Source organism: Aquila chrysaetos, chromosome Z (genome assembly GCF_900496995.4).
Source record: "Aquila chrysaetos chrysaetos chromosome Z, bAquChr1.4, whole genome shotgun sequence".
Taxonomy (NCBI): Eukaryota; Metazoa; Chordata; class Aves; order Accipitriformes; family Accipitridae; genus Aquila; species Aquila chrysaetos.
In genome coordinates this window covers 36,497,445-36,513,381 of record NC_044030.1, presented here as the reverse complement: position 1 = coordinate 36,513,381, position 15,937 = coordinate 36,497,445, and the positions used below count along the sequence as shown (strand labels likewise).

The 15,937-nt window shown below is 44.6% G+C and overlaps 1 protein-coding gene across 1 annotated transcript; it reads right to left on the bottom strand.

Annotated features, from left to right (window-relative positions):
- Positions 1–6,313: 6,313 nt before the first annotated feature.
- Positions 6,314–15,622, bottom strand: MINAR2 (membrane integral NOTCH2 associated receptor 2). Its single transcript, XM_030004962.1, has 3 exons — positions 15,457–15,622; positions 7,893–8,138; positions 6,314–6,378 (listed from the first exon to the last, which is right to left on the bottom strand). Exons 1-3 carry the CDS (start codon positions 15,619–15,621, stop codon positions 6,352–6,354), a joined length of 438 nt encoding a protein of 145 aa, XP_029860822.1. The 5' UTR covers position 15,622; the 3' UTR covers positions 6,314–6,351.
- Between the last annotated feature and the right edge of the window lie 315 nt (positions 15,623–15,937).

Genomic DNA, 15,937 nt, shown 5'->3' with positions numbered 1-15,937 from the left:
CAGGTATTAAAAAACAGAAGTCCACCAAATATGAAGCAAATAAGCCTGATACCCAGTAGGTTTGTGCTGTGTTTGGTACAACCGTGTGCTGTCATAAAACTCTCTGCCTTCCACCTTGCCCCTACATCACTTTCTCCAACAAGACTAACCTTACCACATGCAACAAGAATCCTCACAGATGAACCCATTTACAGCCACAAGAGTTTCAATTTACTGTAGCAGCTGCAGCAAATTGTTTTCTGAGCTGAAAGTGGCCTTTTGGAGAATTTCCAAGAAGAGCACAATTGGCACAGAGGAAACCCCAGAGGGAAACAAGCCCTCTTTGGGAAGGCTGGTTCATATACTGGGTTGTCTGTAAAGCTAAGTATGTGGGTGGAAAAAATAATGCACACCAACTCAGGATTTTATGTTCTTCTGAAAATACAGCATGTCATACTGCTGTGAATTAACTATTCCCCTCTCTCAAGGTAACACAAAAACTGTCTGCCAGCTTGTTTCAGTAATGCATTGAAATGTAACTGTGTACAGGAATTTTGTTGCTGGGTTGCTTTAATAGAACATAATATATCAGAGGAGTGTCCAGCATTTATTTTCTACAACCAGATGACTTACATTAGGTCTGGTGAGGGAAAAAAAACACCCTTAATTATGTAATTCATAATTGAATATTCTGACTCTTGGATTCACTGTGTTGAGGTCAGCATTAGAGCAGCAGGATCATTGCAAAGCGTGTCCAGCTGCTGAGATTCACAAAGTTAGCCTCCACGACTAGAAAATACTGGCAAGTCCCTCTGTCAGGAAGAGGGCTGCCTGTCAGGAGGCACCAACACCATGGACCGGACTGGCTGCTCCCAGGGAGAAGTCCACTGAAAAGCAGCAGCAAAAGGGAGAAGTCAGTGTCACACCATCTGGGGGATCTGTTCAAAAGCTCTTTACCTAAACCACATGTGCACTCAGACTCCACCTTGGTTCAAACTTGAACTACATCTGTACTCCAGCAGAAATCTGCCTGGATAGTGTTTAAGTTTGGGAAGTGTCCATCTAGGGGCTGTCCTGTGATGATCCTATGTGGATAGCTGCAACCTTCACCCATTGCTGTTTGCAGTTGGACACGTCTAGAGAAGCTGTGCACCTGCAAACCTGGCAGCTGGCCATTTTCAAGATACAGCTTGATAAGCTTATGGTTTGAGCCTAGCTCAATGGCATAGGTAATGTACCTGTCAGAAACACAAATTCCAACCCTAGGAAACTTAAAGGAAAGATTGAAAATGAGGAGAGGAGAGGAGAGGAGGGGAGGGGAGGGGAGGGGAGGGGAGGGGAGGGGAGGGAGAGGAGGGGAGAGGGGAGGGAGGGGAGAGGGGAGAGGAGAGGAGAGGAGAGGAGAGGAGAGGAGAGGAGAGGAGAGGAAGAGGAGAGGAGAGGAGAGGAGAGGAGAGGAGAGGAGAGGAGGGAAAGGAGGGGAGGGGAGAGGAGGGAAGAGAGGGGAGGGGAGGGGAGGGGAGAGGAGGAGGAGAGGAGAGGAGGGGAGGGGAGGGGAGAGGAGGGGAGAGGAGGGAAGGGGAGGGGAGAGGAGAGGAGGGGAGGGGAGGGGAGGGGAGGGGAGAGGAGGGGAGGGGAGGGGATGAGGAGAGGAGAGGAAAGGAGGGGAGGGGAGAGAGGAGAGGAGGGGAGAGAGGAGGGGAGGGGAGGGGAGGGGAGGAGGGGAGGGGAGGAGAGGAGGGGAGGGGAGGGGAGAGGAGAGGAGAGGAGGAGAGGGGAGGGGAGAGGAGAGGGGAGGGGAGGGGAGGAGGGGAGGGGAGAGGAGAGGGGGGGAGGAGAGGAGAGGAGGGGAGGGGAGAGGAGGGAGAGGAGAGGGAATGCCCCCCAAACCCTGAAACTTGCAACTTAAGTCTTTTGCAGATTTAGATTCATAGACTTACAGAGAAGTATTTAATGAATAGATTTATTTTTCTCCAAGCCATTGTTCTGTTGTTCTCCTTCCAGCCAACGGACTGGAAATGGGCACAGGCCTGCCAAACTCAATTTACAGTTCTGGGTTTGCAGTGCCACCAGGCTGCTGAGAAATGAGTTGAACCATGGGACATGTCATGTTCTTACGCATGAATCCAGGCACCCTGGGTCTGCTTGTAGCAGTGACTTGAGCCTGAACCGATGCCGTGGGAGATGGAACTGAGAAAGCCTTTCAATTTAAAGAGGAGCTCACAGACACAAGAGTCTCTCTTCTATTTATTAATGCATTCCTATGCAATGCAAATAATCAGGTTACAGCTGTAAGGTCACAGCAGAACTGTGAGCCCGTAGAATTGCTCTGGATTTGTACCCCTCTTTGTCCACAAGGTAAAGCTTTCTAGGAAATTGTAAAAAAAATCATACGTATGTAGTGCAAAAAGCACTTGTTATAAAGGAAACTATATAGGAGGAAAGTGCTGCTGTTAAACCAAAAAGTGTAATTCATCTAAAATATGAAAACTTTTAAAATTTACCTTGTGCAACAAAAAGAGATGGTACACCTTATGTGACACCTGTTACTTGTTACAGCAGGTCACTGCTGCTCTAGCTTTTTAAATCTAGAAGCATCTTCTAACCACTAAAATCACTTGAGACAACAGTGGACAGGAACATCACATTTGTTGTGCTGGAAATCTGACGCTTACTTCATCTGACTAGTATCCCTGTAAATTTGTATTTCAGTGAATTATTTCATTTACAAGGATGTAACCATGCAGACCTAGGTCCTTAGAGTGGCTTCTGTAGTCTGATCTGCTTAAAAAATGTCTCTGAACTAGCCAGTGGGACACTCTCCTTGGGCAGGGGAAGTTGTAGGGACCTTCCTGATCTTTCATTGATAGATAACAGAGATGTTTAGCACTCACACAGGTTCTGCTGTGACAGTTCTTTATTGTTCAAATAAATATTAATTCAACACTCGCACATCAGAACATCAGAACCGAAGGAGTAACTTCTGCCATGCCCAGAGAAATTTATAACATCTTAAAATTCACCTTGCATCTTCCTTCTTCAAATCCTGATGTGACCAAGGCAACTTTACCCATGGCAAACTCGAAAATGTCTCTTTCCCTCTCCTCTTCCTCTTTTAGACCGTGTCTTGTTTAATGAGTCCATTGGCAGACAAAAAAAAAAAAAAAAAAAAAAAAAAAAAAAAAAAAAAAAAGAAGCTGGAAACTGTGAAAACGTGTACCCTGCTAAAGCAACAAGCCCTGCAAGATGCTTTCCATGGGCCAGCTGCATGGGCCAGCTGTGTACTTTACTGAAGTAGAGTGGTAGCTGTAATTTCCCCAAATAGTGCCTGTTGGAGCGCCAGAGCCAAGCAAGAGCCTGTGTTCAGCAGCTTCCCAGGTTAAAAACAAGTAACAAGAGAACTCAGTTGCATGTTTATGGACACTTTTGGGAAGGCAAGAATGTAGCAACGGAAGAGGAAGAGGAAGATGAAAGTTGGGGATTTCCACATCAGAATTTTCCAAGATGCTCTAATGATTTGGGAGAGCAGTTGTACTAAAAGCCAATAAAAAATAAAGTTCAATCACTTAGGCAGTTTTGAAAGCTAATCCTTATTCACTGGAGAGAAGGAAGTTAATTTTTCTAAAATCACTTGTGAAACACAACAACCACCAGCAACTGCAATTATAACTTGGCAGAATCTGCGTGAACGAGTGCTCTTCTTTGCTTCCAGGTTGCAGCTGTACAGTTTATAAGAGCTAACTCCTGCTACATCTCACTGCCAATGCCAGTTTTCCCAATCAAAGGCAGTATTCTACCACAGTTAAATCTTTGTTCTACATCTTCTGAGTAGGTGCTGGTAAGCTACTGATACATCAACTTCCTGTTTCATGTTTGTGTTTTTACTGACTATTAAGTAGGAGACTTTGCTGCCATTTGAGCTGATTACCATTGGAATAAAAAATTTAAACCCATGCCAAGTTTTATTTCTGTTCTGATTCGAATTTGACTACTTTCTTATCTTTAAGCACCTGCTCAAATCCTACTGAAGTCAAACAAAGCGTATGTGTAAGCATTTTGCCGGGCCAGGAAGAGACCAATGAATGTAGATGTCAGAGGTTACTTACCACGGAAAAAATGTCTATCTCCCATTTTAATGCCATTACCTAGTATAGTTGTTTTATTCATCCAGTTTTAAAAGCACTTTTGGAAGACACTAAGCATTCTGTTCTCCAAACTCCAGTACTGATTCTAGTTTATAAATGTTATGTGGTGACTTCTCTTCTTCGGTCCCTGTCACTAATGAATTACAGAAAAAAACCCCAACAAACCCAACCAAAAAAAGCACGGTAGAAGAGGCAAACCAAAGCAATCTTACCAACCAAAAATTAAAATTGTTCCTGTACAACACGCATAACCTAATATTGCGCCAAGTGGTTAAAGCAGGGGTGTCTCCTTAAGGGTTTTTTAGACCAAGCACATCGTAGGAGGATCCCGAGGCTCCACCACTCCCCCTTGAAGTGAGGCCTTTGTCTCTCAATCCGTTGTTTGTTTGTTTGTTTGTTTGTTCCCCCCCCCCAAGTATTCAGCTGTTGTTTGTTTTCTCAACCCCCAGAGCACAGCTCGCATGTGGGCAGACAATGAGCCATCCCCCGGTGAACGCTCTCTCAAGTGCAGCCGCAGCAGCAGCGGCAGCCGCAGCAGCAGGCCCCTTCCTTAAAGGCCAGGCAGGCGCTCCCGCAGGGCACGAACGGGCCTTTTTCTCCCTCCCACTTTCCACCAGCGCTTACACACCGGTAACAGAAAACACGCGTGTGCCGGCGGAGGACGGGCTGCCGCCGCGGCGGGGCGGGGCGGGGCGCGGGGGGGCGGGGTGTCCCGGCCCGCCGCTCTCTGCCACGAGGTGTCAGCAAAGGCATCCGCATCGCGACGGCGCGAGCGGAAAGCCAAAAATTCAACACCGCCCCCCCCGCCCCCCCCCCCCCCCCAAAAAGGCAAATGCCTCCAAAGCGGCACCTCCGTGCCTGAGACGCTTTTCCTCTCTTCTGACTTTCCGCTGGGTGACAGCAGAGAAACCAGACCGAAACAGCCGGTAATGGGCTTGTGGAGAAAAGTATTTGATCCCTACCGCTAAACCCTCAGAGAGCAATGCAGTTAAGAAGCTCGCATTATTGGCTGTTTTCCTGGAAATTACAGAGCCCTTGGCTTTTAGGCTTCCCGCCTGCAGGCCTCAATAATTTACAAAAAATGCGTCTCTGCATTGTATGCAATGCCCTTAAAACAAATGTACTCGGGCTGGACAAAAACAGTTAAGTATTGTTGTTTTAAGGCGAATAATTACTTCGTAATGTCAGCTATTAGTCTTGTAAAATGCTCCCAAGTTCTTACTTTCACAAGCTGAATGGGCCTGATCTTTCAGACAAGAACACCTACCTACACTGAAACTGCAGCAAGCCAGGAGACTGAGTTCCCCTGTAGATTTACATCTGTGTTCAGTCTTGCAATAGGGACACTAATTTTATGCCAATGCACTAAAATCCCGCTACAATTTTGCTGTTGGCTGCTCACCAGATTAAAGCAGTAAGCTGTTTTAGCTTGGCTCTTCAAACCAGCTACGGTACAAGCTAGACTAGGGCCCGAGTAGCTACGGCACAAATGAGATTCAAACATGGACCAGGTGAGGAAGGAAGGAATTAAACACACTTATCTTACTGTCACGCTGCACTTGAAGATGAGTCCGTCTTGGCCTGAGTTAAAGCACTGCAAAGCCGCTGTAAGTAGGGCGCATGCCAGAATTCAGAGCAGGCAATACACACCCTCTACCTCGGTCCTATTCCTGACCCATTCCAAAGCATTTTTTGTGTGAAGAGAGGTAGATCTGGTATAACCCCAACTTTCCAGCTTTCGCGCATCTGTGAGAGTTTCTTGCGTGGGTGAGGGAGATCCCCATCTCAGTAGTATTGATAGCCCCTTACCCTAATATAGAGGTGTAAAGGGTTTGCAGCACTCAGAGTATTTTTCAGAAAGAAAAGAAATAATTTAAGTTCTCTCTCTGTTCACTTACATTTTATTTTGTCGTTTTATCTCATGTTGTCATTCTCCTGAATTATTCTGAGGTGTACGAACTTAATTGCCTGAGTGCTCTTAACATTTAATTTTTACAAAGACCCTTTTTCACAGCCTGGCTATATAACTTTAATCTTTTTGAGGTGTATTCTGACTCTAGTTCATACTCTAGTACTCCACCAACTCTGCTCCAGTTTGACGCGTCAGATTGAAAAACATACTGGCACTCCATCTTTTGAGGTGACAGAGATGATACATGTTCAAAGAACATGACACAGGGATAAAGAAAGCCCGTCTCAGGTCTCAGGGGATTCTTTTGATAGAAGCTCAGAGTTCTGCTTTTGTTTTTCTCCTCTGAAAAAGTATAAGAAAACATTTATTCATTTAGGCTAGCTTCTCACTAAGTGCTGCATCATTGCAGCAAAGCGTTCAGTCACTAAGTGATGCGTCAATCTTTGTTTTAGAATTCTTTGGGATATCTTGAATGCCGCTTTATCGTACTTTTCTATATTCCACTAATAGCTACCATAAAAAGATGAACAGGACGGTAGGTGTTTAGTAGAATGAGCAGTCAGCTGGTTGTCTGTACATACTGTATGTACCACACCACACACACTGACCCGAATCACTAGTCCAAAGAAGAAGGCACTAAGAAAAGTAGCATATTTATAGTTTTCTTTTTTAATTATACCCATAAGGAGACATTCTGCCATGCTCAGAGTATGTGTCTCTTTTCAGGATCAATTCTTTATGCTGCACAGGAACATTGTAAAATAGTGATGTCAAACCAACTGTGACAAAAAATTGGAATTCAAATAAAACAAGGGAGGGGAATAGCCTAATAAAAATATTTATTGAAAAAATTCCCGTCAACATCATTTGGCTGTACTAAGTAAGTAAAATGCTGAGTGTGACTATGGTAATCAGGACGCAAACAGCTAGTACCATGAGCAGGATTATTCGGCAACATTTGGAACGCTTTTTTTCTCTCTCTTTCTTTTTTAATAAGGTATCATACCCAGGAGTATAAATATCCCCCATCCAGAACTGTAGCTCATTAGGACTTTCCTAAAACAAAAATCAGAAAATTAACTCAGTTGCTTTCTCTTGCACATAAAGTCATTAGAACATAGCCAGAAGTATTCTGGCTATCATCAGATAGTGATTAATGAATTTAAGGCATCACAAACACAAATGCAAGAAACTTTCACTTGAACATAGGTTGCGCTGCTTGCCAGATGCTGCAAATGTTCCACTGGGAAAAATTAAAACCACACTTTTCAGCCAGGAACCAAATGTAGAACACCAGCCATTGAAGAGTGATTAAAAAAACCAGAAGAAACCATGTTGTTTTCTCAAGAAGACATGTCAATTTATAAACACAGATCTGAGTTCCTTTCGAAAAAAAAAAAGGAACAGCAGTAAAAAACTCACAAAAGTAACGCTAAAAGTGATTTGTGCCAATCCACAGGTAGATAGTGTGGATGAGGCTGAGAAAATGGGTGTTATTTGATAACAGAATAATGTTATGAACATCATTAAAGTGGGCATACAGTATTTAAGTGCCTCATTTATAGTTCTTCCCTATATAAACAGGGAAGCTGAGTTGCGGGGTGTTGCGGTTTAAGACTTTCTTTAGTCACAGAGGTCACGTTCTGCAGAACTGAAATTCCTGGAGTCTAACCTGATACGTAGACTACTTTTCCTGATCAGACTCATATTAGTCTCATGTCTGCAGCAGCAGATATGTCCATATTTACTTCTGGAATCCGACCAAAACAACCAAGCGGGCTGCACAGTGGTTCATGCACACACCACACAGCTCAAAGCAATTCACTTTGCTCAAATGCAACATAATGGCTCATTACCTTTATGTGGCTGGCCAAGTTAGAGTGCAGTGAGTGTCTGTCATAGTCTTGCACGGTCCAGGAAGGGCTCTTTTTCTTCTCCTCCCAGTCATCATCCACCTGGATATCACTATACAAGGGATTGCTTTTGATTGTGGATTTCAGGGTGATGGGTGTAATGTGTTTCCCGAGGGCTTTGTCTATCATTTCTTGACTGACCCCGTTCGAGTCTAAGCCTGGCAGCTCAGTGACATTTCTCTTTTCTCTCTGGAAGGCACAAGTTAGATCAGAAGTTGGCTTTCATCTTCATTTACCTACAATGCAGGCTCCCTTCCAGAATTATCCTTTGTAATACAACAAAATAATTGTTAAACTACACTTGCAACAATTTTTCTCGTTCTGGCAAACATCTACAGTGCAGTAAGGGAGTCTGACTGTTCACTCTGGACAGATTTCTTCCTTCTGGGGAAAGCATGTGGGTACAATCTGAACATTAAACTCTTTTGCAAATGTGAACTGACATCATAATGCCTGCTGAAAGAAAGCCTCTGCTTTAGCAAAACAGTGCTATGGAACACTGTGGTAGAAGATGCAGTGCTGATGAAAGCCACGGGCGTATCATGCAGCAGCAGAGCTGTGAGGACAAAGCAGAATGAAGCACAGGCATGATGGTGTGTAAGTGACTGCCTTGACTGGAGCTGCACCTCTGAGAGCAGGGGTGTGATTCACGGTTCTGCTGGCACTGCTGAATGCTAGACCCATGTCAGGACGTCAAAGACGCCCTTCATTCAACGGAGAGAGAGTCCGTTAATTCAGGCACTGTCAGAACTCAAAAGTAACTAAATATCTGAGCAGTCTCCCCGCAACAATAATCATTAAATCTGACCTTTTAGACCAGGGGGGTGGCAAGGGAGGAGGACGAACAACCCTGGTGGGATCACATTTTTGGAGAACTCGCAAGCTGCTGCTTAACATGGCACTAAGAGCCTCTTCAGGAGCTGGTAAGATGGTAGTTACCGTATTTTCTGATCTGTTGTTGCACGGAGGGATGCAATCAGACTGTCCAATCCAAGCTGTTCAACATTTGGGTTCACCACTACCTTCGGTCCCCGAGACTTTGAATTAATCTGTCACTGATCTGCGGTTCCGGAGATGCCTCAGCTTCCCGAGAGACCTGCTTCTGGCAGAGCCCTTGCCTCATGCTAACACCATTCCTGTGTCTCAGGACTGCTTCTGCAGAGCCATCACAGTGCAAATTCCGCTTTCCTTATTAGCAAACACCACTTCCCCGTTAGCGCCTTTGTCCTTAGGAACTTTATGTTGAGACAAGGGGCTTGCTCCTGCTAGGGGCACATCCTGCTTCTCCTTCCATCTTTCTGGTGGGAGCCCACCTCCTCCTGCATACTGGCTCTGGGCGCTGCTCAGATCCCACATCAGCCAGTGCAGGTCCCTAAGCTGATAGCAAACTGTTGGCTTCTTCTGCTTGAGTAATTTTCAGCCCCCTTTGTGGGCTGGTGAATCCACTTTCAGTGGAAGCCAGCTGCTACATGTCATCACCTACTTTATGCCTCAGTGCCTGTGCACACGCATAGACATGTGTACTGGGGCAGGCAGGTGTAGAAGGAAGCGGGAGGACTGCTTTCCTTCAGAAAGGAAAGGTGGAGAAGAGAAAACAACAGCTTTTGTCTACAAAACCCTAGGAGGAAGCATCGTGCTGGTATTCTTATCACTAAATCGTGCACAAGTGACTAAGCATGTTTCCCATCAATAATTACCATTAGTAGGTGGGTGGATCCTCAGTGCCCTCCCAGTCCCTCTATTAGTTCATAATTTCCATATATCATTCCTTAGCCTTGACATATCCCCTGGCAATATTACTCTTTGCATTGCAGTTAGAGCTGGCACTGAAGCCCTCTCGGTTGTACCAGCCAGATTTCAGCTAAGCTGGCGTTTTTAACTGTCATTTCTTTCTGACTGCATTTTATTTTATTTTATTTTATTATTTCATTTCATTTCATTTCATTTCATTTCATTTCTTACTTAAAATTTGTCATTGACCTAAATGATGCTTCCCTCAGGCTTGCTAGATAGTTGAACTTGGAGAACATTTTGTTGAAGAACACAAACTGTCTCACCAGGGGACGCTTCGTCTCCCTAGGCTAAAATGTTGTGAAAAGAATGCAACTTGACAGTAATTTCTAAAGCTGTTTTAAATAAAATGCTCCAAAACTTGGAACAGATGGCACAATGCAAAATTTGTTCATAAAGAGAGTGCTTTGTGGCAAAATTTTTGCCCCTTCCATCTGGAATACCTTCCTTTTCATGGGCATGAGAATAGGAGAATGTGGTAGCCTGGAGCAGAGGTGGAGGAGGAATAGGATGGAAGGGGCAATGGGGTTTTACCATGACAGCTAGACTGGAATCTGGGGTAGGAGATAGTTTGCAGAAGTTTTAGAGAACAGACATTGAAGTGCCAAGCTAATTGGGAGAACACACTTGAGTGCAGGCAAATGCTTGGTTGTGAAACTTCTGCAGTAGATATGTCCTAGAGACTAGTTAGGGAAAAGGAAGGACAGAAGCCTGAAGCACATCCAAAAAAAAAAAAAAAGGTTTAGGTCCAAGAAATATGAAGAACATTGCATGAAACATATGCATTTATAGAAGCAGAGAAACAGAAGGAGATTAGATAATAAAAATACGCCTGCTAGTATTAATTCGAGCAAAAAAATGAATGTTTTCTAAGAGTCAAAACAGTTTTCAGAGACTTCTATGGTTTTGATTCTGATTCATGAAGCAAATGTTCAAAGAAAGAGGAAAGTACTGTAAATTTAGGTATCCGTATGTGTTACAGAATTTATATGATATACTCTATGTCTAAGAGACCAGTGTGAATGAGGGTGGAACAGATCAAATCAGACGCAATTTATGTTACTATTCACTGAGTGGAAGGAAGGAACAGCAAATACTCAAAGCAGCAATAGTTATGAAGAACTCCGAGAAACTGTAGATGAAATGTGTTGACGAAATGCTCTTTTAACAAGATGAAAAACTCTCAACTCTGTGAACACATAACTGTTTGATCTACATATAGCTCATGAGCAAGAAAGCTGTTACGGTTTATAACTCGGGTTTCACTGAGAACAGTTTGTCCCTCTTTGACAGACCCAGAGAGCTGGCATGTACAAAAAGAGGATTCTGTAAAAAGCCTAAGATCTATAGAGAGTCAATGTTAGTTCCATCCCTGGGTCAAAACGTGCTTACTCCGCAGGTTTTTCTTGCTGATTATTTCATTATGCAAATTATGCGTATAGGTACATTACAATATATATAATTAAAAATCATAAACTAATCTATAATGCTAAGAAACATTTTTATCTCATTTTTGTCTTGACTTCATCCTTTTGTTCCTGCTGTTGTCACTGTTGTTAGCACTGAAACAACCTGAGAGTCTAACCATTCTTTCCTCAGTCTGTCACATGAGACATCGAGGTAATCGCCCACCAAAACCAGGACATCAACAGTTAAGGTTAGGCCTTGGTCTCAAGCCCATCTACCTGCAAGAAGAGGTCAAAGAGACACCTACATAATGAAGGGCATTTGCTTCCTGGAAGCCAAATTGTTCTTTACTCCCCCCTCTAAAGACAGTTAGTTCCTCTTGTCTCGTGGCCAGCCATGGTCTCCAGCTGCTGCTGGGGGAGATAATGAAAGTGACAAATGCTGTTGATGGGCAGCTACGCCTGAAAGTTTTCATCAAGGGGAGTCTTTAAGAAACTTAGGGCCACCAGATACTGCAGGATTTGTTTTGTAACAGCCTCCTCGATCGTGATGAAAGTGGGTAGCAAGGTGCATGCAATTTGTTTAAGACTGTTGCGCAAAAGCCTTGTAACCCACCCTGGAGGACTCTCCCAGCACTTGGAAAGGCATTTTTCTGATGCAGAGACCTGTTTCTAGGATAGTCAAAAGGTCTGACAGACAAAAAACTCCTAGGTAGTAACACAAGAATCCCTGTTGTAGCAACTGTGTAGGTATTGCTAGGCATTTGGGCAATAAAAAAAGCTCCTTTATCAGAATAAATAATTATTAGCTCTTTACAATTTTCTGAACAAATCTGATCTCATAGGGGATGCCATGGAAAAGCAATCAGGAAGGCAAGGAGGAACTGAGGATAGGTAAGCAGACCTGAAAGACAGACTATATCAAGGATTCCTGAGAATGCAAGTTTTCTTATGGAAGGAATGAAAGGGGATCAGAATTGCTTGTCAGAGACATAAGGCAGCATCAGGTACTACAAAGCAACCTGGGAAGCCACCTAACGCCGATAGGAAGGAGATCAGTAGATGGTTGTAAACACTTAAGCTGAAGTGACAGGAAAGTTTAGAGAAGAGTAGGCATTCATACAGACTATTTTGACTGTGCCGCACTGAGAGTACTTCTGTCCTCGTAATGAATTGTTTATTTAAAGAAAGCTGTTTCATCTGTCATTGGTAACGGAGTTCTGCAGGGTTGTGAGCGCATTACATAAGAACTTCTGTAGGGTGTCAGACCAAAGCTCCTGCCAACCTTGCAGCTGGCTCTTATTGTGGCCAGTTTCGGATGTCTAGGGAAGAATAAGGGAAAGAGTGGAAGTATGTAACGCAAGCATGAGCCAGGGGACAAAAAAGCGACTGTAACCCAGCACTGAACTTACAGGTAAAAAAAAATCTGTTGTTGTGGTACACTGAGAAACAAGCAAAGGCAGGACATAGGCGTTAGCTCAGAGGAGAGACCAGGAGGGGTTAGGAGTGCAGTTAGCATGATAGCTGTAATACCTGTAGGCCAAAATTTGTTCAGAGTTGTGAATTCCCTCGCAAGAGCAGCGTGAGAAGAAGTATCATGGTGTTCAAAGACCAAATGCTCTCTGCTGTCTTCCAGAAATAGGAAAAAAATGGAAATCCAAGAAGGAAAAAGAAGTCAGAGAATTGCAGAAAATGACCAGGTAGACTACAGGGGAGAAATGCACCCCGGCTATCAGGAGCAGATATAGGGGATTAATCATCTGGTGTATGCTGAGCATTAAAACATATTGCTGGGCAGAGAGTCCAGCAGGACTGGAAATTTTAAGGGCAATCAGAAAGCGGTCAGTAGCTAGCCATTTGCAGGAGAAACAGTCTGTGCTTTTCACGCTGCTTTTCACAAGGAAGGGCCAAGATTCCTGGACTGCTTTATGCTTTGTTTTATTCAAAGTAGACGATGAAAATATACGCTAAGTAGGGAAGCTGTTCAGTTTGCCTGATACAGAAGAGGAAAGTAAGGAGAAAGAGCAGCAACTTTTTGGTCAGTAATAGAACTGTCATTATGACAAGCTGCTTTTTATAATGGAAATAAATTTAAAAACTTAGAGGTGGAGAAAACACATAAACGCTTAAGTGCACTTGAATTTAAGTGATCTCATAATAAAGGTCTGGAAGAGACGACAAACACGCCACTGAGAAGTCACTTTACACAGGGAGCCCTGAGTAGGAATAGTTTCTTAAAAGAAAATTAATTTCTCTCAAGGTTTAATGACTTTGGGAGTCTGTAGGTCACACACATATGTTCTGAAATGAATTCTCCTCCCTCACCCCCCCCGCCTCGTTTCTGTTTCTGAATTAACTAACCCTTAACCCCATTAGCTCTCTCATCTTAAAGCAAAACACGTTACTCCTCCGCCATTAGTTCTCCACCGTGCCATCGTGTTTATTCTAATGTCTGGAACTCATCAGTTCTTTTTCCTTTATTTGATTGTCAGCAAAAGGGAAGAAAGATTGTCAGCAAAAGGGAAGAAAGGAGGTGAGCTCGTAAGGGAGAGAGGATAAGGCACAATGAGTTTTATCTGGACAGCTTGAATTCAGTAATGACTACACTTAAAAGTATAGGTTGTGCCCTAGGTTTAACATTTATAAACCACTGCATAGCAAACTGCATTTCTGGAGACATGGCAAGCGCAGACATTTCCTTTGAAATGGCCATCCCGGGGCTGGGAACAGAGTTCCAGGAAAACCCCCTTGCTGGTGGCGAAGGGCAAAGCACAAGTCGAAAAAGCACAGGGCTCCCCACACGTTTTTAATCCTCCCGCAGCTCTGCAGCCCTGGCTCGGTGACAGTGCGTCCTGTTTAACAACAATGGGGAGAAGGATCCCTGCTGCGGAGGAGGCTCTGTGTGTGGCTGCCTCCCTCCTGCACAAAAGAGGGGCTTAGGTGGGGTGGGGAGCGAGGCCAGCATTGCACCATACCCCATTGTTTGGGATCCCGCAGGCTCCTTCCCTTGGTTAGGGCTCTTTGCGATGGGCGACCATGTGTCCCCTCCTCGCAGCTCTCCTTGGGCAATCGCCAGCAAAGATTATACAATACGAGCCGAGGCGGCTGGAGGCGTTGGGGTAGGCAGAGGGAAGGGTGTCTGGGGTGGGGAAGAGGCCAGGGAAGGTAAGGGGGGGTCATGGAAGCGGCTGTCAGGAGCGGGAGGACTTTCACACGCAGGTGAGGACTGGAATGGACTCTGGGAGGGCGCGAAGGGTTTTGGGGAGCTGATGGGAAGAAATGTCTGGGAGAGGAGAAGTGCAAACTGGAAGTAGCTGTGGGAGACGTCAAGGATCTTTCTCTTCCCTCCCCTCCCCCAGGCTGATGTTTTTTCGGCTCCCACTCCTCATTCCCCGGGGGGAATTGGACCCCCACCTTAAGGATCCTCAGGATGCAGACCCTTCTCCACACCCACCCCCCAACCGCTTGTGTGTGTCTCCATCCCCTGACAAGAACCAGACCTTGGAGCTTTTGCTCGTGCTAGGGGTGGGGAAAGGCGAGGGGCTCCCCAGGCAGCAGGGAAGGAGCACCGTGGAGCAGCAAGTGGGGCCCAGAGGGGTGTGAGCTGATGCAGCTGTACTGCTGCTGATCCAGACGTGAACTTCGCCGCCGCCGGCTCCAGGGCCTCTACTAGGCAGAGCACGTTTACATTTTTTACCAAGAAACTGCTGCTACCTCTATCTAATGACCTGGATTAATACCGTCAGTGTGTTTCACACTTTCAACAGCTGTCTGTCAGGATAACAGGAAGGTCAAAGTAGAATGAGAAAAACAAGGCAAAATAAAGAGGAAGCTGTGGTGAACTGTGTAGACATATATAAGCTTGCAAGACACTGGGAAGAGTCCCTAATGCTCTCTGTAATGTGCCTTTTCATCGAGTTTGAAGGATATGACCTGGCTTTCAGATTTAAGTCTGAGTTTTTTTCTTATTCCTTCAGAGAGCACATTCCATTTGCCCCTTTAGTGCAATTTATCGGTATTTGACATCAGTAGACTTTCTGGGAAATCCTATGAAAATGTTACAATGAGCAGTCGAAAGCCTAATGTACTGAAATAAAGTCAGCGGACCGCCCCGAAGAGAGTAACGCTTCTCTTGGAGCCTGATCCTCACTGAAGTCAATGGGAAAACTTGCAGGGATATTAGTGATGCAGATTCAGAGATGCAGGAAGCTGAATCCACAGCTGGAGTCTCAACCTCATGCCATTTGTCTCCTGATCACAAAAATGAGGTAGAGAAATCAGGAAAAATGCCAGCCTCTTTTAGACCTTACCTGTAAATAGACCCTGTTGTGCCACCGCTGCACTCCAGGTAAAGCTGCCTCTGGAAATTTTGCCAAGCTGGCTTGTAGAAAGGCAGAGTTTTTCACTAAAGACTTCACCTCCAGTTGCAGGAATTTGTCAGGATGGTTGCTGTTTGGCAAAACGGAGAAGTCCATGTTTCTGTCCTGTAGACTAATAACGAAAACAGCCCCAGCTTCTGCTTCCTGGCTGTGCACACTCCTTCTATTATTAATGACGTGAAGAAGGATACGACAGTTTCCTGAAACTGTATCTGACCCCTGTTTGGTGTCAGGCTCACTTATGTCATCTACCAATGATAAAAGATTGTTTAGAAGCGGCAGAGCAGACAGGACATGTTTCTGTAAGTGCCTAGCTTAAGTTTTCAAGTTCAAGGTCTATTTTGATAGATACATATGTGCTCATTAAAGCTAACAGAGTACCAGTGAGTAGATGCATGAGACACTTAAGTGC

Excerpts from the sequence above, each read along its gene's own strand:
- MINAR2 (XM_030004962.1), bottom strand. The coding sequence starts at position 15,621 with ATGGACTTCTCCGTTTTGCCAAACAGCAACCATCCTGACAAATTCCTG. Across the intron at positions 8,139-15,456 it reads ACAACAGGGTCTATTTACAG|AGAGAAAAGAGAAATGTCAC; the intron begins GTAAGGTCTAAA and ends TGTGCCTTCCAG. Across the intron at positions 6,379-7,892 it reads ACTTGGCCAGCCACATAAAG|AGGAGAAAAACAAAAGCAGA; the intron begins GTAATGAGCCAT and ends ATACTTTTTCAG.